Below are 23,803 nucleotides of genomic sequence, written 5' to 3'. Positions count from 1 at the left end.
TGAAAGTGAACTAATCCTTCAACACTAATAGAAATGTAATATCCCTAGTGAAAATAAAACTGGAAACTGCTAAATTGAAACATATTTTGTACTCAGTGCACTTAAATTGTGCAGAAGTAGTGTTAAAGATCCAACTAAAGATATACTAAATTGATTGTGCTAAAGTGGAACTATTGCAAGTATACTTTTTTTGCATTTAAAGAATGATGATATTTAAAGATCATACAATGCTCATCAATAGTGACATTAAACCATATTTTAATTTTTTAATTATGATTTTTATATCAGTAAGTATCAATTGATATGTCAGTAAATGTTAATAGATTTTAAAAATACTTAGTATGAAATAAATGTATTTTAAATATATTACTTTTAATAGGCAAACTGGTAACATTGTACAATAAAGTCCTATTATCCTAGTGAAACATAAATATACTTAAATGTAATTAAAATACATTTATTTCATGCTAAGTGTACTACAAATACATTTACATATTATGTACTTAATAAAAAATACCCTGCAAATGCACTTTTTTAGTATACTAAACTGGTATATTTAAAGTCTGCTAAATTGGAACGACTAATTTTGTACTTAATGCTCTTTAATTGTGCGAAAGTCCAAGAAATACTTGTGCTAAACTATTGAAAATATATTTTTGGTACACTTTAAATATTTTGCATTTAAAGACAGATAATATTTAAAGATCATAAAATCCTCATCAATACTGACATTAAAACATATTTTAGGCTTAATATTAAGAAATGTCCATTGTGCACAAGTAGTACTCCAAATAAACTTTAATTACAATTTTTATATCAGTAAGTCTCAAGCGATATGTCAGTAATTATGTTAATAGACTTGTACTATACTTAGTATAATATAAATGCATTTTAAATCTATTACTTCTTTACTAAAGTAGTTAATGATATTGACATCAACTAACAAAGAGCAATACATTTGACATATTTTATCAATCGCTAACAGTAGTTAATAAAATATACATTTTTTGTGAATGACAGACTTTCTGTGATGTTTTTTTTTATGTGTTTGTTAACCCCTGTCCTCTGTTGTTATAGATGGACGCGAGGAGTTTGAGTGTTTTGGACCGTCTTCTCCTCACACACTCCATATGGCTGCAGCTGTCAATCAACACTGACTCCGCCCACCAAATCCTGCAACGAGAGATAGTCGGGGTGAGAGAATCCCTTCAGCCACTTAGAATCATGTCATCACTGTTATATCACTGTTATTCACAATCTAAATTCATAATTACAGTAATCATACAATGATGTACCTCTGTATAACCTTTGAATGCATAATAATGGCCAGAAAGAGGGGTGTAATTTGCAACTAATCAACCAATAACACTTTAGATAAACACTGTACTAGAGGAATCCTGTTGGATTACCCTCAGGCTTTATGTTCTTCTGCTTGATTTTGGTTTCTCAATTTTAGTTTTATTTAATTATATATCCACTTAATATATGTACAACATCATCTAATGAGGTTAATGAATGCTGCGTCTCCCCCTCTTTGTCCATAGACGTTTCTGGTGTGTAAGTGTAGCGCCTCCCACAGGAAGGTTCTGTGTGTGCGGCTGCAGGAGGGAGGAGTGTCACAGTATTACATCCGTGAGGAAGACTCCAGTAGGTTTCACACACCACACATACACACAGCATGTACTCAACAGTGTTTAGACTAAGCTTATGACATTTTATATCCCATAAAGAACAAACAAGCATTTGGTCCCCCACAATATATAGAGTGTTTGCACTTACGTCACGATTTGGTCAGTTATCCGGATGTGCGGCCGTACTGGCGATGTAAACAACAGCATGGATTGTACTGTAAATGTGCAACTAAATACGTTGTTTTGCTAATTTATGCTCTCTAAACCACTGAACAAAATGCGTGGAAGCTGCTAAACCATATAGAGAAGGTAAGCAGGAAATGACGCATATTTTGACAAACTCAAGTTAATAGGTGGTACAGATACGTACAAACTGTATTACTTATTATCTTATTATATTTCACCTACCTGAATAGAAAGGATAAGAACAAACATGAATGTTGTCAAGATTCTTGCCCTGGAAATCCTGGTTCAATTTGGCCAACCGCAAATGCCTTTTTGTTCAACTGCCAGTTTTTTGCACTCTTCTCCTCAATTTGATATAAATTTGGCAGTCTATAGTACTCCAAATGTTTTTTCCCAGTCCGACCGATTATTACTGCTCAAAACATGACAATAATTGACCATTTTCAGCAGTAATAATCAGCTAAATATGCAAGTTACATTCGGTTCAGTGGCATTGTTTACGTTCAGTGCTGCCAATATGGCCGAATGAGGATGTGTTGTAAAAACTCTATATTTGTTGTTATTTTGTGCTGTGGAGTTTCTATAGTAGTTAAGCAAGTTATAGGTAATATAATTTAATTCAAATCCTCAATAACTAGTATTTTAACATGAAAATATTAACATAAAATATTATTTTGTCTATGTTTGGTTCTTCATACTTTCAGTCATCGATATTATAGCAAACCTGACATGTGTTTTATTTAGTACTCCCCAATAAGACAAGTTCACACAATTTCATTATCAAAATACAACATGGTAGAAATTTTATATCTTAAATTATTGCATCTTCTTTTTTACCATTTAGCGTTTTCGCTTGATACTTCTGCCCTGAGCTTCCCCGATCTCTGCAGACTAGTGGCATTTTACACCGTCAGCAGGTAACAAACATCAAACCAACAAACACTGACAATGATTCCTGTATATTAAACAAGTGTTTTATCTATAATGCGTTATGTAATTTCTGCTGTTTATGTATGTGTTCAACAGAGATGTATTGCCTTTCCCACTGGAGCTACCAGATGCAATTATACAGGCCACAACACACACCCAGCTGGAAAGCATTTCCCATTTGGGTTTAGGTAGGAATGCATGTTCTTCACGAATGTTTCCACCCCCGTCTGACCTTTAAAACTCAGCTAGCCTTTTTGCTGATGAACCTTTAACACTTATATGTAAACACCCACTTAGCATCCTTAACGCCCTCTTACTACCAGCTGCAGCTCTTTTCTGTGGTTTTGTGGTGTGCGGTTTTGTCCTCTGTAGTTTTAATTATCCCATCCACCCTTTATCAACAGCCTCTTTGCAAAGTTAGGATTTCCTTTTGACAGGATCACAAAATTTGTTGAAATATACAACAAAAAATAGTGCTGAAATGTACTGCTCAATCTCTGGGTAATTGTTTGGTGCGTAGGAGTAAGAGCGACTCATTTGGCAAACTTTCTCAAAAATCATATTCTTGGTGTTAGCTACAAACTAACATACACCATGTGGTTAAGCAATTACAGCTAACATGCATCGTTATTACCAATCCATAACAGACCATGTTTCTCTAAACCAGGGGTGTCCAGTCCAAGTTTAGCTCCAACCCCAACCAAACAAACCTGAAGCAGGTAATCAAGGTTTTACTAGGCATACTAGAATGTTTCCAGCAGATGTGTTGAGGCAAGTTGGAGCTAAACTCTGCAGGACTGAGTTTGGACACCCCTGCTCTATACAGATAATGTAAAGAAATCAAGCATCTCATGTTATGTTTTCCTGGTACATTGGAAACTTTAGTTTTGATAGATCAAGGAATATGCTATGACCACTGCGAAATGCTTTCTTTTCCATCCCAATTCCACTCTTTGCAACCTTCCATGGCTTTTTCAGAGTTCTGGAGCTCTCAGATGTCTCCTGGCCTTCCTAATGGCCCCCCTCCACCCTCAGCACCCCACCGGACATTCAGATTGATCAGCCCATGTTTCGTCAACCCCCTGTTCCTTCAGCCTCCCCAACCTAGCAGAACCGCCTCACACAAACGCCACCGCTTTAAACGCAGCCTTAGGGTTCGTGTGTCCAATGAAACTTCTCTCAGCCTCTCGGGTGGAGAATCGGAGCTAACCCAGGGGGAGACACATGGACAGAATTCCAATCAGAGCGGCCCGAGACGAACAGGAGGGTTAAGTGTGCTCAGGAGGACCCCAGCACTCACTCCCACTTCAGAAGAGGAGGACGATCAGATGTTGGGACAGATACCACCTGTAAGTGTGTACCATTGGCTGGGTTAGGTTTTGTCTCAAAGCTTAGATTCAGACAAGGTTGTCCAAACGTTTATCTTAGAGGTCCATTTTCTGACAGCGTATAGTTGAGGGGTCTCCAGGGCCAGTGTCCAACTTGCTTCAACACTCCCACCTGGAAGTGCCTAATATTCCTAGTAAGACCTTGATTGGCTGGTTAAGGAGTGTTTAATTATGGTTGGAGCTAAACTCTGCAGGACAATGGCCCCTCCAGGACCGAGTTTGGAGACCCCCGGTTTAGACAGGTTTAAAAACACCCACCAGTAAGTTTATAGTACTTCTCAAACCTGTGCTGACCCTCAACCACTACATATTTGTATCTCAATCATTTAACACACCTGATTCAACTCATCAGCTCTTTGTGCAGTAGTTCGGGTGCCTAGGAGAGGTTTGAGAAGCACTGCTTTTGAAGACCTTGATTAGCTGGTTCAGGTGTGTCTAATTAGGTAATTACAGCTAGAGCTAAACTGTGCTTAGCTGTAGACCAAGGTGTCCAAACTTATTCCTGGAGGGCCACTGTCCTGCAGAGTTTAGATCCAGCTTGCCTCAACACACCTGCCTGGAAGTTTCTAGTATGCATAATAAGACCTTGATTAGCTGGTTTAGGTGTGTTGATTTTGGGTTGGAGTTCAAATCTTCAGGACACTGGCCCTCCAGGACCAGAGTTTTGAGTCTCTACTCCTGCCTCTGGGCCTGCCAGAATTAGACACAGCTGGATTAAGGTCTTAAACAACATTTCCCTCTGTTTTTAGGGTTAGTTAATGGTTAAGGTGGGGGTAGGCTTGGGGTTAAGAATATGTTTGCTTGTTTCTAAACGCTTGATTTCTAGATCAGTGCTCTTGTTGGTGCTGAAACAACAATCCAGTCATCAAAGTAAGATTTTAGGTCAGAGGTCTTCAACCATGTTCATGGGGATCTACTGAAGAGTTTAGCTACAACCTTAATTGAACACACCTGAAGTGGCCAATTAAGCTTCTCAAGACTGCTTGAAAATTGCAGGCAGGTGTGCTGAAGCCATTTGGAAATAAACTTTCCAGGAGCCGGTTTGAAGACCTCTGTTTTAGGTATAGGGAAGAGATTAGGCCAGAGGGAGTCCAGTCCTGCTCTTGGAGGTCCACCTTCCAGCAGAATTTGTTCTAGTCCTAATTAAACCCACCTGAACCAGCTAATCAAGGTATTCAGAAACTTTCAGACAAGTGTGTTGGAGCTAAACTTGTGGCCCTCTAGGAGCAGGATTTTGGGCCTGGGCTAGGGTAGGGGTCTCCAAACCTGGTTCTGGAGGGCTGGTGTTCTGCAGAGTTTAGCTGCAACTTCCTTTAACACACCTGCCTGGAAGTTTCTAACATGCCTAATAAGACCTTGATGGAGGGACACCTTACTGCAGACTTAATTTCCAAACCTTCTCGAAAACACCCCTGCTCTGCACATTTTGCATGTCTCCCTTATTTAACAAACCTGATTGAAATCATCAGCTCATTAGTTCAGTTTATGGATCTCTCTCTTAACGAGCTGATGATCTCAACAGGTGTGTTACTGTAAATAAGGGAGACATGCAAAAAGTGCAGAGCAGGGGTCCCCCAGGACCAGGATTGAGAACCACTGCTTTACAGTAATCCTGATAACCTTGTATGGTTCAGGGTTGTGTTTTTATTAGGGTTGGAGCTAAACTCTGTAGGATGATAGCCCTCTTAAAGCATGGTTGGCTACCCCTGGGATTTGGGGTTAAACAAAATTTGTATTAATCCCTCATTTCACTCTCACGTCTGAGCTAGTTAATAGTTAAAACAAAGACACTCTTAATCCTTTCCATTTGCTTATGTTAACATTGTTTAGAAACCACAAAAAACATCCTACAATGCTAAATCTGTGGGGTTTTTTTAGTCCTGGTCCTAAGGACACACTGTGTTTAGTTTATGGAGCTCTCTCCTAACCAGCTGATGATCTGTATTAGGTGTGTTAAATAAGAGTAGTTGGTCCCTAGGACCAAGATTGAAAACTACTGGGCAAAATCACAGTCCTCGGTGCAGTAGTTAGTGCGGGTGGAGAGAGGTTAACACAGATATAACCTCTACTGGTTAACTGCCTCCTACAAACAGTATAATGATATTCCACATACTGTGCCTACACTGCTCTTGTGGTTCTGGAAGGTCATGATCGTGATGTGTGTTTGAAAATATTTCTGTAGTGCCATGTTGTAAAAATAACATTGTTTTTCTTTTACCTTACCCTCTAGAGTAACTCCTTACCCCAACAAGGCAAAACTGAACACAACAGAGATACTGAAGATGGTGAGGTGTGTCTTGCTTTGGAAAGGACCCGAGCTCCTTCCCTTGCTGAGCTGGACAGCAATAGTTCCTTCAGCAGTCTGGAGGAGGAGGAAGCCGAGGCGGACATCGCCCATCAATGGCCGCCTGCCGCACGTGGCACCCGTTTCCCCTCAGCGAATCCAACCTCAACTCTGCGCCGTATGACCGCTGCCTTTGTATGCGTGTTCGCTCCTGAGCGCAGAGTTGCCCGATTGGTGGATGAACTCTCACGGGACAAGCGCTCCACATTTGGGTCACTGGTGCAGGACTTTTTAGAGAAGCAAAGGCAAGAGATCGAGGCCTCAAAACATAGTTCTGCTGTGGAGCTGCTCCAGGGGTTGAGGAGATTTCTGTCTCAAGCCAAAAGTCTTCTTCTGGAAGCAGGAGAAATAGAACCTCCAATTGAGACGTTGGTGCCTGAGAATGAGAAAGGTAAGGAGGCATCACTTTAAGTTAGATCAGGGGTCTCCAAACTTGGTCCTGGAGAGCCAGTGTCCTACAGTGTTTAGCTTCAGCTTGCCTCAACACACCTGCCCAAAGGTTTCTAGCATGCCTAGTAAGACCTTGATTAGTGGGTTCAGGTGTTTAATTAGGGTTGGAGCTAAACTCTGCACGACACCAGCCCCCAATGCCAAGTTTGGAGACCCTTGGGTTAGATCAATGACACAATACAGTAGATCCTGTAGCTCAGGGGTATTCAATCCTGCTCCTGGAGGATCAATGACCTAAAGCAGTGTTTCTCAACTCCAGTCCTCGGGACCCACTGCTCTGCACATTTTGTATGTTTCTGAGTCTGACACACTCAGTTCAGTTCATGAATCTTTCTACTAATGAGCTGATGATCAAAATCAGGTGCCTTAAATGAGGAAGACATACAAAATGTGCAGAGCAGTGGGTCCCGAGGACTGGAGTTGAGAAACACTGACCTAAAGAGTTTAGCTCCAACACACTTGCCGTTCTATTAAAGGATAACTATTGTCAAAATGCAACCTGGGCTGTTTTTTTTACTGTAAACGAGACAAACTTATATCTAAAAGCATAATTACAACATAGAGCCGTTTTTGAGATTGACTGTGATTTCGTTTTGTGGTCAATGGCCGGTGAATGGGAGTACTAAGGGCACTACTTTGAGCACATCAAAATCGATATTTTTATGACACTAAGAAGGCTCGACACACCATGACACTTTGCTCGAAGTATCGCCTGGGTCTCTACACATGAACTCGAGCATTGAGAACATTGTTTGTGTACACTGAGTATACTAAAAAGAAAGGTTTTGAACAACTCACTTATACTGTTTGAGTTTCCGCTCGTGGAAATTTGGCTGAAGTCCTACTTCCAATGCCAATTATTTGCCCATTTTAATATCTGCCAGATGGAAATTAAAAGTCTGATGTGAAAGTAAACAATCAACAAGAAGCATGATGTATCATTCGAGTTCTGTTCACAGCACAAATGGTGCAGTCAAGCTGCACCATGTTTATTACACTAGGATGCACTAGGAGTTTGTTCATATCATTAACCCCAAGCATGAGTAATATTAATTGCGATGCTTGACTTGGCAGATGCCACTTTTTCAGGACGTAAATGACTCAGTGCCATGAATTGTGTCATGGAAACCAATCAGTAAGTTTTAAAATCTCTAAAACCACTGGAGTGGATAAAAGATGTGATTTGTTTTCTTAGAATCCTTTGATGTAATACATTTCTGGAAAATAGCATTAATGTTTGAATTGCACTGTTACGTGTAGCTTATATTAGCACAGCTGTAACACAGTTTTGTTGTGATGATGGTGATGATGATGAGGTTCTATGATGCACTTGTAAAATCGTGTATATATTTTCCTTGCAGCGGGCTAACTTCTGGCAGCACAGCGGTGCTTAACACACAAGTTTAAGTTACTGTAGCTCTATTTTTATACTGCAGAACAATTACGTCAAATAACATCATCCAATCTTTTATAAGCCCGCATAGGCTGGGATTATGAGCTGATTGTGAGATATCTCCCCCAAATACAAAGCAAGAAATCTAAAAGCCGGCCACGTCCCCGGGGATGGATGCTGTTTCAGATGTTGGTGGAGGCATTCGCGTTTTCCACTTTGCATTTATCATTAGCACATAGCACATTCCCACGCATGCTTCAGGAAGCGCGTGGAGAGAGAGAGAAGAGATAGAAGGGATGAGGCGGAGATTTTGCACAATGCACAGATTTTCTTGTTTGCTATAATGTGTCTGGCTCTTTCTTCTGCTGTACAAACATTAATTTGCTATTGAACACAGCTTATTTATTTTCGCCAAGCTGCTCAGTGGCTGTGTGCCTTTCTGTTCACTACCAAGGACATAAGCATGTTTAAATAGAGCTACAGGAAAACCGTGCACATTCCAAATAGCTTTAGGCAAACATGAGTAGGCCAGTATGCAATCTGTGCCATATCTTCTCATTTTCTGCTTTGCATATAAATATATGAAGAAATATTCTGTAAGCATTGACAGGAAAAATTGCATGCACAGAAATGCATATACAGTCGTGGCCAAAAGTTTTGAGAATGACACAAATATTAGTTTTCACAAAGTTTGCTGCTAAACTGCTTTTAGATCTTTGTTTCAGTTGTTTCTGTGATGTACTGAAATATAATTACAAGCACTTCATACGTTTCAAAGGCTTTTATCAACAATTACATGACATTTATGCAAAGAGTCAGTATTTGCAGTGTTGGCCCTGCTTTTTCAGAACCTCTGCAATTGGACTGGGCATGCTCTCAATCAACTTCTGGGCCAAATCCTGACTGATAGCAACCCATTCTTTCATAATCACTTCTTGGAGTTTGTCAGAATTAGTGGGTTTTTGTTTGTCCACCCGCCTCTTGAGGATTGACCACAAGTTCTCAATGGGATTAAGATCTGGGGAGTTTCCAGGCCATGGACCCAAAATTTCAACGTTTTGGTCCCAGAGCCACTTAGTTATCACTTTTGCCTTATGGCACTGTGCTCCATCATGCTGGAAAATGCATTGTTCTTCACCAAACTGTTGTTGGATTGTTGGAAGAAGTTGCTGTTGGAGGGTGTTTTGGTACCATTCTTTATTCATGGCTGTGTTTTTGGCCAAAATTGTGAGTGAGCAAACTCCCTTGGATGAGAAGCAACCCCACACATGAATGGTCTCAGGATGCTTTACTGTTGGCATGACACAGGACTGATGGTAGCACTCACCTTTTCTTCTCCGGACAAGCCTTTTTCCAGATGCCCCAAACAATCGGAAAGAGGCTTCATCGGAGAATATGACTTTGCCCCAGTCCTCAGCAGTCCATTCGCCATACTTTTTGCAGAAGATCAATCTGTCCCTGATGTTTTTTTTGGAGAGAAGTGGCTTCTTTGCTGCCCTTCTTGACACCAGGCCATCTTCCAAAAGTCTTGGCCTCACTGTGTGTTCAGATGCGCTCACACCTGCCTGCTGCCATTCCTGAGCAAGCTCTGCACTGGTGGCACTCCGATCCCGCAGCTGAATCCTCTTTAGGAGACGATCCTGGCGCTTGCTGGACTTTCTTGGACGCCCTGAAGCCTTCTTAACAAGAATTGAACCTCTTTCCTTGTAGTTCTTGATGATCGTATAAATTGTTGATTTAGGTGCAATCTTAGTAGCCACAATATCCTTGCCTGTGAAGCCATTTTTATGCAACACAATGATGGCCGCACGCATTTCTTTGCAGGTCACCATGGTTAACAATGGAAGAACAATGATTTCAAGCATCACCCTCCTTTTAACATGTCAAGTCTGCCATTCTAACCCAATCAGCCTGACATAATGATCTCCAGCCTTGTGCTCGTCAGCATTGTCACCTGAGTTAACAAGACAATTACTGAAATGATCTCAGCAGGTCTTTAATGACAGCAATGAAATGCAGTGGAAAGTTTTTTTCGGGATTAAGTTAATTTTCATGGCAAAGAAGGACTATGCAATATTTCAATCCCTGACAAGGCCAAACAAAGCCAGCAAACACTGTAAATGGCAAGGACAAGAGAAAGAGATTATCATTCAGAAATATCCTCCCACAGGAATTCACACAATGATTTAGAAACTTTACAGCTTTAAATATCACACCATGTGTTTTACCAACAATACAAGATGCATATTTCTTCATATTTGCTGTCATGTGACCCACAGATCTTGCCCTGGAAAAGGCTCTGTTTGGCTGTGTGTTGAAGCCGTTGAAAATTCAGCTGCAGCAGACGCTCGTATCCCTCCACACCCGGGACGGCTCCTTACAGAAGATCACTGATAGCTTGCTGGCCTACCAGGAGGGGGCGCTAGAGCGCCTGGCTGTACAAGTGGGTGTCCTGGACAGTCGTGGCCTGGATAGAGCGAAGGCGAAGCTCACGTTAATGCAGCGCAGCCATTCACCCGTTGACAAGGTGTTGCTTCTGCTGCAGGTGTGCAAGGGTGTGTACAAAGCCATGGGAACACAACCTGGTGAGGAACGATTTAGATACTGGTTTGTCAACTTTTAGGCAACTTTACCTGTCAAGTTAAGACTTATTTCTTCTTTGCAGATCAGGATGTAGGTTCTGAAGACTTTCTACCAGCGCTGTCCTATGTTCTAGTTCAGTGTAACATCCCGCAACTGCTGCTGGAGACGGAGTACATGATGGAGCTGCTTGAGCCGTCATGGCTGACAGGAGAGGGTAAAGGAGAACTTAAAGGAGAAGTTCATTTCCTGAACAAAAATGTACAGATAATTTACTCACCCCCTTCTTATCCAAGATGTTCATGTCTTTCTTTCTTCAGTCATAAAGAAATTGTTTCTTGAGGAAAACATTTCAGGATTTCTCTCCATAGTGGACTTCTATGGTGCCCCCGAGTTTGAACTTCCAAAATGCAGTTTAAAAAGGGCTCTAAACAAGCCGAGGAAGAAGGGTCTAGTCTAGTGAAACAATTCAATTTATATACTTTTTAACCTCGTCTTGTCTAGCCCTACGATGTGCATGTGTACTCTGGTTCAATACAGTTAGGGTATGTAAAAAAACTCAAATTTTCTCCTCCAATTTCAAAATCGTCCAGCATTGCTGTTTTACCTTTTTTTATAAAGAGCGTTTGACCTTCTTTGCACATTCGCTTTTGTAAACACTGGGTCAGTACTTCTGCAGCGATGTCTGACAATTTTGAAGTTAGAGGAGAAAATGAGATGGCAATTTTTCGACATTCCCTAACTGTATTGAACCAGAATACACATGCACATTGCAGAGCTAGACAAGACAAGCAATTGAGATTAAAATGTATAAAATAACCAATCGTTTCACTAGATAAGACCCTACTAACTACGATTTTCATGTCTTTCTTTCTTTAGTCGTAAAGAAATTGTTTCTTGAGGAAAACATTTCAGGATTTCTCACCATATAGTGGACTTCTATGGTGCCCCCAAGTTTGAATTTACAAAATGCAGTTTTAATGCAGCTTCAAAGTGGTTCTAAACAATCCCAACTGAGAAAGAAGGGTCTTATCTTGTGAAACGATTGGTTATTTTCTAAAAATAATTACAATTTATATACTTTCTAACCTCAAATGCTCATCTTATCTAGCTCTGCTATGTGCATGTGTACTCTGGTTCAATACAGTTAGGGTATGTCAAAAAAAAATCTAATTCTCTCCTCCAACTTCAAAATCATCCAACATCACTGTTTTACCTTTTTTTGTAAAAGGTACTTTGTAAACACTGGGTCAGTGAGAGTTTTTGACATACCCTAACTGTATTGAACCAGAGTACACATGCACATCGAAGAGTTAACAAGGCAAGCATTTGAGATTAAAGTTTAAAAAATATATGAATTATCTTTTCTTTTTTCTTTTTTTTTTTAGAAAGCTGCATTTAAACTTTGCATTTTATAAACTTGCGGGCACCATAAAAGTCCACTATATGGAGAAAAATTCTGAAATGTTTTCCAAAAAGCATAATTTTTTTACGACTGAAGAAAGAAAGACATGAACATTTTGGATGACAAGGAGAAGAGTTAATTATCTGTACATTTTTGTTCTGGAAGAGAACTTCTTGTTTAAAAACAAAAAACATACAGACTGTGTTCCCACTTTTACATTACACTCTTAAAAATAAAGGTGTTTTGAAAGATTCTTCAAGCATTATTTTAAAGAGAGGTAAAAGCACATTTTAGTTCAAAAAGCACATTAGTGTCTCAAAATAGCAAAATTTAATACACTATAGATGTTCTTAAAATTATCTTAAGAAGTACTAAATACTTTTTAGTATATTAAGTATAAAATTAGTGTGTGTGAAAACAGAGTAAGTATTATTTAAGTGTATTATGGAAGTGCACATTTTCCATTTGGGGTAATTGCTGTTACACTTTAGTTATATGTTGATTACATTACCACCACTGCAGCACCTTCACTGCCATTTTGCATTTTTACAGAAATAAAAATAATTTACTGCAGTTGGAAAATGTAAGCTACAATTCTAAACTGAAAGCATCTGACAACAGGGTTACCATGTCTGTATGACATACAGTAACTAGCCAAATGGCCAGTCAAGAACAACCCAAAATAGTGCACTGACCATATCCCAAATATCAAAACGTATATACTTAATTTCCATATCTAAAATACACATTTTAAAGTTGTGCACATTGATCATAAACACAGCTGAAAGGCTTCCTACTAGAGCTCTTCACAGAGGACCCGGGACCCGTGTGGGTTTCGGGTCTATATTTTAAATGGTCAGCCGGGTCCGGGTCGGGTCCAAATCTATTACTTCGGGTCCAGGGTATGTTTAACTTGTGTGTAATACCCGAGTCGATTGGAGAACATCGCACCTGCCAGTGTCAGTCACCACTTTGCATGTGTTTTGTAACTTGTAAAATTATGATAAGAAAAGTGTGAGAGGGAAATAAAAAAAAGAAGATTAAATAAATAAAAACGTGTGTCGCGTGACCGCAGCAGCGAGAAGCAGAGCGCGGGAATAGTTAACGTAAACGGACGGTCGGTGATCATGGATTCCTTCATGAGTGATGCATGTGAAATAAAAAGCCTTGCACATTTATTTATTTCACATCAGCAACAAAATATGAGATCAAAAATGAACAGTCACATTAATGTTGTCTGTGATGTTTACACTGCATTAAAATAAGGCACATGAAATGTTTCTATGGCAACCAGAGCTGGCGACTTTTACCAAAGACCAGAGCCATAGAGAAACTCTGCCAAAGACTATAGAACACCCTTAAGGTCTTAAAGGGACTTTGCTTTTACTCTGCCATAGTACACATTGCATTCTTTCTTACGTTTATAATAATACGGAAGAACCATCTTGTCATATTTTAATTTTTTTGGTCAGGCTCGGCTCAGAGAGCACAGTAATGATAGAAAATATGGTGAAAAAATACACTCTTTTCAGAATAAGCTATTTACGCTATCAAGCTGTCTCGTGCTATACGTGCGGATTCCTCCTTTAAAGGCACAATATGTAAGTTTTCGCCGCTAGAGGTCGCATTTTTTAAAAACAATAACAGAGGCGACGCTTGATGACGCAATTACGGAGCGTAGAACGATGGGAAATGTGTTTTCACAAATCATGTTCACGGATGAGATAGTAGGTGCGTTCGAGATGCACTACAGTAGCCTGCCGCGCTTGCATTCGGGGGAGGAGTAAAGAGGTGGCCGTCAGGTCGGATGAAACTGTCTTTCATGTCTTTCTTTCTTTAGTCGTAAAGAAATTGTTTCTTGAGGAAAACATTTCAGGATTTCTCACCATATAGTGGACTTCTATGGTGCCCCCAAGTTTGAATTTACAAAATGCAGTTGTGAAAATGTAAAATGAAACTGTATTCCAAACATACAAAAAAAAAAGGAATAAAGAAAAAGAATAAATGAAACTACATTAGATAAAAAAAGAAAAGAAAAAAGTTTCCCTAGCGTTTATTCTATACAATCGTTTTGCTTTTTTATTGATCATATCAATGTGAGTTACTTTTATGTAATGCAATATGATGTTAATTATTTGTATCTTGGTTTTGTAGTTAGCTATAGGACATTTTTCAAATATAGGCCTAAGCAGTTTATTCAGTGTAGTGAAGCCTCTCACAACATCCATTAAAAAAACGGCCTCTGGTTGACCAGTTTTTTTCCAAACTTTAGCTCTTAAACAATAAGAATATATATTTACCATATCGCCTAATCTTCATTTTCATCATTATTGTTTTGTTTGAATATCAGATATTCGATATAAAGACTGATTACATACAGGAAGTTTTTAAAAAAAAAAAACACGCAGCACACGTCGTGCTTGTCGTCACATAATCTGACCAATGAGAATAAAGTGTGTCGTTATCAAGGCTTTCGCAGCCGAATTTGAGTAACTGCAGCGCCTGACCTCTGCGGCCAGTGTTGCCAACTTGGCGACTTTGTCACTAGATTTAGTGACTTTTCAGACCCCCCTAGCGACTTCTTGGACAAACCTTATTTAGTTTATGAGACTCTCTGGTACTGCCGCACGAGCGTGAAGTCGTGCTTTCCCAATGCGCGCGCGCTCTCCCTCTCTCTCTATCTGCGTCTGCTCTGTTCAGTGAGCCGCAGAGAAGCAGCACTTTCAGACAAAAAAGATATTCTGATGCTTATAACTCTATTTTACATAAAAGTATAGCCGAAATCACAGCACAGCCATTGTCTTAATCGTATGTGTATTAGATTTCATTAGACAGTGTTGTGATTATGAATCACGATTTTAGTGTAGATGAATATCTTCGAGAGCTGGTTATGTAGTCCTAATGGGCCGCGTTTCAGTCACTATTTCATATTTACCCCGTTGTCTGACAAAAGAAACCGTAAAATATATCAATATATCTATGAAATATATAAATGAAAACAGTTTTATTGAATTTGGCTGCATTAAATAGCAGTATGTGAGCACAGAGACGCAAGACAATACGACGTACTGACGTCATGAATATGCTAATGAGCATATGATGTCATTTAGCGACATTTGGCTTCTTTTCAAGCGGGGTTTAGCTACTTTCCATTGAGAAAAGTTGGCAACACTGTCTGCGGCTGGTCTCGTTTTGCTCTCACGGTACTTTGATGGCACATGTGATCGAAAGGCGGCTGCAGCGTCGATCAAAGTCGGACAAATGATCTTACCAGAATGCATTGTTTTGTAAGGCGACAGCCGATTTCTGGCGGCGCCGCATGAACTCGAACGCACCTACTGTCATTTTTGCCTACCAATCTTATTGAGTATCACTGGAAGAAGCTATTGTAGATAGTGTTTGAAGAGGCACTCCTCCTCTAACAGAGAACTGCTTAACTTTACACTTAGGATGTACTCACACTAGGCACAATTGCCTTGAACCGAGCCTGAGCGCGATTACTCCCGCTGGCCGCGCACTCAAACTCCGGCCGAAACACACTTGCGTACGAGATAACGGAGAAAATCACTTTTTCTAATATTCTACCTAATAATTAATAATAATTCATCTATGCCGTTCATTGATTTTCACTTGTATGTATCAGAGAGTTATTACGGAGAGTGAAAGAATATGAACGTTAGTTAAAGAATTTGCAGCTTTACTGGCAAACTACAATTCCTGTTCATCAATAAGGAGAGAACCAGACCCATTATAAACTTAAATATACTTTACTGAATTAAATTATTTGAAAAGTGCTGTGTTGGTAATAATAGGATACATTTGTGGTCGTAATGATGACAGTAGTAGACACAGAATTGTATTTGTTTTGTGCTCGACGCGGTTAACGCTTACACTATGTGTACCGCGCCCGAGCCCAACCGAACTGCTCTCTGGCCCACCTCTTTCAGCCGGGACAGGGCCAGCTAAACGAACGGCACGGAGCACTTACACAAGTCAAACGAACCGGGCTTTGGGCACGGTTTAAAACGTCTAGTGTGAGTACACCCTTACATACTGCGACATACTGACATAATGACATACTGGTCATTTATTTCACCCGTACGTCTGCGCTTCACAGAACGTGCAGGCAAAGCATAATCATGATCCATAACTATGTTATTGATTGAGGTATAAATACTAATATAAACAATATAAATATAAAATATAATAGTATTGATCAAGACTAGCTACTACTTTTTCTTCATCTCTTCTTTGCTTCTGTTCCCCTTTGTATTTGGCGGTTCCGCTGCTCCGCAGGTAGTTAGAGAAACTAGAGGGGTCAAAGGTTATATGACGCCATAGACGGGCGACAAAACGGAAATAAAGAAATGCGCCGTGTCTTCGAATTAAACTATAAATTTCTCCGGATTTGAAAGTTCGTGGAAACTGTCGGGATAATGTAAGTACACAACTAAAAAAAATATATAACATAGATATAGTGATTTTTGCTATTTTTAAAGCTGAAAAATTACATATTGTGCCTTTAAGTTTCATAAGATGACCACTAGGTGCCGTAGGTGGAGCTCTAAACATATGTTTTGTATTGCTTTATCTTACTGAAGAAGATACTGCTATTGAAGACGCACGCAGTAAAGTTTACCGCATTCATTGTTCTGTGCCTTTTCGGAAAAAAATGATTAATAATAAATTAATAATAAATAAATTAATAAATAAAACAATTGCGCCGAGTCTTTATTGCAATCTGCAAAAGTATCGTTATTGTAGTTCAAAAGGGTAAACGCAACGGTCGAAGTTGACTTAGAGGAAAAAAAAAGTATTGCATTAGTCATTCGTCACCGACCGTGACCGCGAGTTGCCTAAACTAAAGTAACTATTAAATCTGGAATAGTGGATTAAAAAGGGACTTTCTGTCGGCAAGAGAGAAGAACAGCCTAACATGTAAATGTACTGGCAAGGAGGTGTGTATGCAACGCTACTAACAGTAGTTTACGCCAAAAAGTTTTTTTTTCCTTCGCGACTTATTTACAGTTAATAGCAGTTTGCTGTGCAATATGTGCCAATCGGGTACAGTCGGGTCTGTGTCTTCCCAGCCGGGTTCGGGTCCAACTAGTACATTTAAGGTATTTTTCGGGTCTTCACGGGTTCGGGTCCCACTTTAAAATAAGTTCGGGTACGAATTTTTGGACCCGTGAAGACCTCTACTTCCTACCAGTAGCCTTCACAAAACCTAATATCCAGCATCGTTTTATCATAGGTAGAACGCAAAATATTTAAATACAGGCATTTTATTGAAATTTAATATCTGCAATATTTAAAACCTTTAAATAACTGGGGCTATTCAACCCATGGCAACAGTTTAAAAGTAGACCAATTCCGTGAGGAAAAATGCGGACTTGGCAACCCTGCATCTAACACGAGCTGCTGGAGTTAATGTCGTTGCACACATCAGTACGAAATTTTCGTCCGAGATTTTTGCACGTTAAAAAAATAAATACAGGTGAGGTTATGTTAATCAAGTTTACATACTGTCTCTGAAACTTTCGTCCGTCATAAAAAAAAAAAAATCGGATTTTCTGCGTTTTTTCACATCCATAATAAGCATTTTGATAGGCTGCTCCCTTTACACAGAGTGCGCGTTATGGCAAAATCGAAAGTAAAAGTAAACAGCGCGAGCACTGCATATTGAAAGTGCGAAAATTATTTACAATATTAGAATGTTTGCGGGTGTGGCCAGTAAGAAAAAATATGGAGCTCAATTAAATATCGCACCAATTTTGTGATTGGCTATGTAGTGTGGGGCTTGGGTGGGCCAAGCTTCTGATTGGGTGGGCCATGCCCACCCTGGCCCCCCCCGTGGAGCTGGGCCTGAGTCAAAGGTTCTTTAAAGAACTTTCTTACCTTTTTATCATTTGAAGAACCTTCTTTCGCCACAAAGAATCTTGAAACAGAAAGCTTCTTTAGATGTTTAAGGTTCTTTATGAATCTATTTAGACAAAAAAGGTTCTTCTCTGACATCGTAAAGCACCTTTATTTTTAAGAGTGTACCCTGTAAGATAACCTTAAACTACCTTAACTTGTTAGATAACAGGTACTGCAAGAGATATAAAAATCCTGGACTGGGAGGAACCGAATCAAGGGTTATTCAAAGCTAATCAAAAATGTACAAATTTGCATTAATTACAGGGGAATGTCAATCAAAATAGTTTCATCTAAAAATCAACCAGCTCTAAAAATGCCGAAACTCCTGATTTCTAACAATGAAACGCAAACCTTTAAAGACAGGCCTACTGTGAGCTGTGTGCCGCAAGTGGGTGTGATTTCCACATCATTTATCATTTATCTTCATCAACTTCAGTAGCCATATTCCCAGTGAAGAAGTACACTACCTGAACTGAGCAGCAGCAATCAGAAGTTGCTGTTGCCATGGAAACCCAGCAGAGAACGCACACACTTCCATGAAGTCTTATGAATTATGTAATCGAGTTGATCTACCTACACTTTAAAACTACTTATATACATTTTTTAATTTAGATGTTCTATAAAGGAGTTTAAAAGTTTTAATTGTTGATATCCCAACTTGAGTGTTTTTTTTTTTTTTTTTTTATGGTTTGTTTGTAGGTGGATACTATTTGACGAGTGTGTATGCCAGCCTATGTCTGATCCAGAGCAAGCCTGGGGCCACGCCCACTTGCAGTCTGACCAATGAGGCTCAAGAGTACTTGAGGGAGTGGAGCAGGAGGCGGGGCCAAGAAGCCAAGACCCAGAAAGACAGTCAGCAGAAACAGGTTAAAAACCATAGACTGCATGTATTTTATACTATATATGTGTGTATATACACTGCCAGTCATAAGTTTATGAACTGTAAGAGTTTTAATGTTTTTTTTTATATATAATTTTTCTCTTCTGCTTACCAAGCTTGCATTTATTTGATCTAAAATACAACAAAAACAGTCAAATTGTGAAATATTTTTACTATTTAAAATAACTGCTTTCTATCTGAATGTATTTTAAAATGTAATTTATTCCTGTGATCAAAGCTAAATTCTGTGATCATCACCCCAATTATCAGTGTCACATGATCCTTCAGAAATCATTCTAATATGATTTGCTGCTAAAAAAAAAAATAATAGAAATTAATACTTTTATTTAGCAAGGATGCTTTAAATTGATCAAAAGTGATGATAAAGACATTTATAGTGTTACAAAAAATATATGTATTTCAGATAAATGCTGTTCTTCTGAACTTTCTATTCATCATAGAAACCTGATAATAATAATAAATAATAATAATAATAATAAATGTTTTTGAGCAGCAAATCAGATTTTTGGAGTGATTTAGCTTTAAAATCAAAGGAATAAATTACATTTTAAAATATGTTCAAATAGAAAAAAAGTTAAATAGTAAAAATATTTCACAATTTAGCTGTTTTTTCTGTACTTTGGATTAAATAAATGCAGGCTTAGTGAGCAGAAGAGACTTAAAAAAAAAAAAACATTAAAACTCTTATTGTTCAAAAACTTTTGACTGGTAGTGTATATTTATAGTTGTGATTTTTTCTTCTGTCAGATATCAGGGAAATATCTTTTAAAGGGACCATAGATCCAAAACAATTGACTTATAGGTGTATTATAATTTAATGTGATAATTTTGTGATTAGAGCAGACTGTTTGATTGCATTTTGAAGAAAAAACATGTTAGGTAACATTTATGAATTTATATTTTTTCCCTGCCCACACAGGCTTGATTACATCAGCCGAAATGTTGAGAATATATGTGACCCTGGACCACAAAACCAGTCTTAAGTCGCTGGGGTATGTTTGTAGCAATAGCCAAAAATACATTGCATGGGTCAAAATTGTGGATTTTTCTTTTATGCCAAAAATAATTAGGAAATTAAGTAAAGATCATGTTCCATGAAGATTTTTTGTAAAATTCCTACTGTAAACATATCAAAATGTAATTTTTGATTTGTAATATGCATTGTTACGAACCTAATTTGGACAACTTTAAAGGTGATTTTCTCAGTATTTTGATTTTTTTGCACCCTCAGATTCCTGATTTTCAAATAGATGTATCTCGGCCAAATATTGTCCTATCCTAACAAACCATATATCAGTAGAAAGCTTATCTACTGAGCTTTCATATGATGTATATATCTCAGTTTTGTAAAATTTAACCTTATGACTGGTTTTGTGGTCCAGGGTCACATATTTTAATGATTGATTATGATAACGTGTTTTTTTTTGTCCTTTTAAATAATGTGCACAGATTAATCGTGCATAATGAAACTGTAGGAATATAAACAGTTGATTATTTATTTATTTGCAGTGAATGGGTGCCATCGAAATGAGAGTCCAAACAGCTGATAAAAACATCACAATAATCCACACCACTCCAGTCCATCAGTTAACATCCTGTGGAGTGAAAAGATATGTTAGTAAGAAACAAATCCATTATTAAGACATTTTAACTGTCTAAAATACCTGTCCATAATCCATAATATTGCTTTGTCCAGTGAAAAAGTTGTCTCACCTGAATCAGGAGAGAAATCTGCACAGATCAAGCACCGTTTACAAGCCAAAACAGTTGCTTATGTCGATGGATTTTAAAATTGAATTTTTTACTGGAGGAAGCGTTATTATAGATTATAGACTCATATTTTAGCTAGAAGCAATGGTTTGAAGCAAGGTTATTTTCGTTAACGAAAACTAAGACTATTGATCAAAAAAACATTTCCGTAAACTGAAATAAAATAAAAACGCCAAAATAAATCAAAAGCTAAAACGAAACGAAACTAACAACAGCTACTGAAAAACTAATTGAAATAAGAGATTCAAATCTGTATTTGCACTGCTGCTGACACAGAGAGAGCAGTCACCATGTTTAGGTAAGAAACAGCTTCACAAACATACTTTTCAAATACCCAGTCATTCATATTATCACAGCAATACTGGGATCAAAGGTCATAGTTTGGATATAAACATGGTAGAGATCAAAATGATGCACGTCATCTTTTGAAAGTAATTGGTGCTTCAAATATCGCCACTAGGTGGAAACAAGTAATTGTTAAATTGTCGAGAGATTCCTTCAAAAACCTTGATTCCTCCAGTAATGTTTTTATGAGTGAGTCATTTATTCATTCAAACCATTTTTTTTCATATTAAATTTCATATTAAAATTGGTGCATTAAATATATTACATTTTAATACATGTAACATTAAAATGTTTAATAATTCATTCAAATTAAAAACTTTTAAATGCTGCAGCAATTCATATTTTGTTTCACATTATTTTTCTTATAGAATCGCGGGGAAATCGTGATATCTATAAAACTAAAACTGAAACTGAACTATATAAAAACGAAATAGAAATGTGTCCAGAAAATAAAAACTTAACTAAAACTAGCAAGATTGTTAATGAAACTAATAAAACGAAACTAAATTTTATTGCAAATTTGAAAACGAAACTAAATTTTATTGCAAATTTGAAAACGATATTGAAATAAAATGAATTTAAAAAAGCAAAACCATAATAACCTTGGTTTGAAGTTTAAAAACGTCTTAAGGATGGATTTGTTTCTTGCAAACACACAGCTTTTCTCTTAAGAAGATGTTAATTGATATTCTGGAGTGGTGTGGATTACTTGTGGATTATTGGGATGTTTTTATCAGCTGTTTGGACTCTCATTCTGACGGCACCCATTCACTGCAGAGGATCCATTGGTGAACAAGTGAGGCAGTGCTACATTTCTCCGAATTTTCAAGTCAAATCCAGCCCTAATTTAGCGTTTCTTGTTTTTTCCTGTCGGAGTGCAGAGGTTTGTCCGAGTGTTATTTCAGGACGACAATCGTAGTGCAGTGCGGACGCTCCTCTGGAAGGCAGGGGACAACGTCGACACTTTATCCAAAACCTGCGCCGGTCTGTTTTGCGTGACGGAGCCGCAGCACTACTGTCTCTTCTGGAGGAGCGAAGGGGAAATGCGTCCTCTGCCGGCCCACGTTCAGCCCCATCAGCTGGGGGCGCATGAGGGAGCGTCTCTGTCGTACCTCCGCTCCGATCACGACTTCAGCAAGATGCGCAGACTGACCAGAGGCGGCGCCGTAGATCTGGGCGAGTCGGTGTGCGAGGAGTGAAGAGACGCAGGTGCAGAATGTGACTTTTACATTTACATTTGTTGTCACGTTCGTGGCAAGGGGATTATGGATGTCACAAAGTATTTGAATGCTGTTTATGTGTTCAGTTCTATGGATGATGGTGATTATTTTCATGTGTTTTGGGTGTGTTGCGCGTGTAATCGGAAAGCACAATAGCATTTCACATGAATCGAAGCAAGATACTTGGTAATAATGCAAAAAGCAATAGCTGCCAAACAGGAGATCTGGAAACGCTCTGAGATTCAGCGCTCACTTATCGATTGGCTTGCAGAGGTGTGTATTGCAGAGTAATACCAAAGTGTTGAATATAAACAAACAAATTGAAATAAAAATGAGTCATGTTTAAACAGTTCATCATATATGTACACATCTGACAGGCTCTGAGTAATGACACTGTGTCTACACTGGACGCATGTAGCATGTTGCATCAAATTACTCCTATTTGAGTCACTGGATGTGTTTACGCTGGACGTGTTTGACGCAACATACTTTTTAGTTCATGCTTTCTGTTTTTGACACATTACAGGGCTGCCTCCCTGTTTTTCCTTAATTCATCTGAAATACAAAAATATATTTCCAAATGTTGTAAGTGTGAATTTTGTTTACATTAGGGTCCATAAGGTCATATATATATATAGCCCATTTCCACTAGGTAAAAAAAAAATGCCTTAAAAAATCGAAATTATGACATACTAAATCAAAATTATAACTTAATTCAATTACGAGAAAAAAAGTCAAAATTACATCTTAAATGCCGAAATTATGACTAAAAAAGTCGAAAGTATGACTAAAAAAGTCAGAATTATGACTCGAAAAGTCTAAATTATAACATAATTATAATTATGTTCAATTATAAGATAAAAGATAAATTTAATTATAAGATAAAAGTTGCAATTATGTCTTAAAAGTCTAAATTATGAGATAAAACTAAGCAAAAGTCTTAAGTCAAAATGATGACATAAAAAAGTTTAAATAGTAACTTAAAAAATTGAAATTATGACTTTACACATTAAAATGAACTTAATGACTTTATAAACCCTTTATAAAAACTATCACAGGACAGCGGTCTAATGTCGCTATGGAATATGAACACAACACACACAAAGTCTCATGTTAAGCGTTTATTTTTTTTTTAAGTGTCTTGTAAAGTAATAATTTTGACATTTTAAAGTCACAAATTGGACTTTTTATCTCATAATTGTACCATAACTTCGGCTTTTTAACACATAATTTCCACTTAAATTATAATTTCAACCTTATTAACTAATTTTAACTTTTTAAGTGATTATTTCAATGTTTTATCTCATCATTTTTTACTTTTTAAATCATAATTTTGACATT

General features: G+C 38.1%; 1 protein-coding gene across 1 annotated transcript in view; it reads left to right on the top strand.

Moving 5' to 3' along the window:
- Positions 1 to 23,063, top strand: part of rin1b (Ras and Rab interactor 1b) — a 56,851-nt gene extending 33,788 nt beyond the window's left edge. The window contains exons 2-11 of the mRNA XM_073837531.1: positions 1,078 to 1,194; positions 1,545 to 1,647; positions 2,662 to 2,734; positions 2,844 to 2,935; positions 3,726 to 4,096; positions 6,366 to 6,870; positions 10,602 to 10,907; positions 10,988 to 11,119; positions 18,926 to 19,092; positions 22,124 to 23,063. Of these exons, the coding sequence (XP_073693632.1) occupies positions 1,078 to 1,194; positions 1,545 to 1,647; positions 2,662 to 2,734; positions 2,844 to 2,935; positions 3,726 to 4,096; positions 6,366 to 6,870; positions 10,602 to 10,907; positions 10,988 to 11,119; positions 18,926 to 19,092; positions 22,124 to 22,441 (2,184 nt within the window). The 3' untranslated portion in view covers positions 22,442 to 23,063. The remainder of the gene's footprint in view (positions 1 to 1,077; positions 1,195 to 1,544; positions 1,648 to 2,661; positions 2,735 to 2,843; positions 2,936 to 3,725; positions 4,097 to 6,365; positions 6,871 to 10,601; positions 10,908 to 10,987; positions 11,120 to 18,925; positions 19,093 to 22,123) is intronic.
- Positions 23,064 to 23,803: the final 740 nt, after the last annotated feature.

Source organism: Garra rufa, chromosome 3 (assembly GCF_049309525.1).
Source record: "Garra rufa chromosome 3, GarRuf1.0, whole genome shotgun sequence".
Lineage (NCBI taxonomy): Eukaryota > Metazoa > Chordata > Actinopteri > Cypriniformes > Cyprinidae > Garra > Garra rufa.
This window is presented reverse-complemented; position numbering and strand designations above follow the sequence as displayed.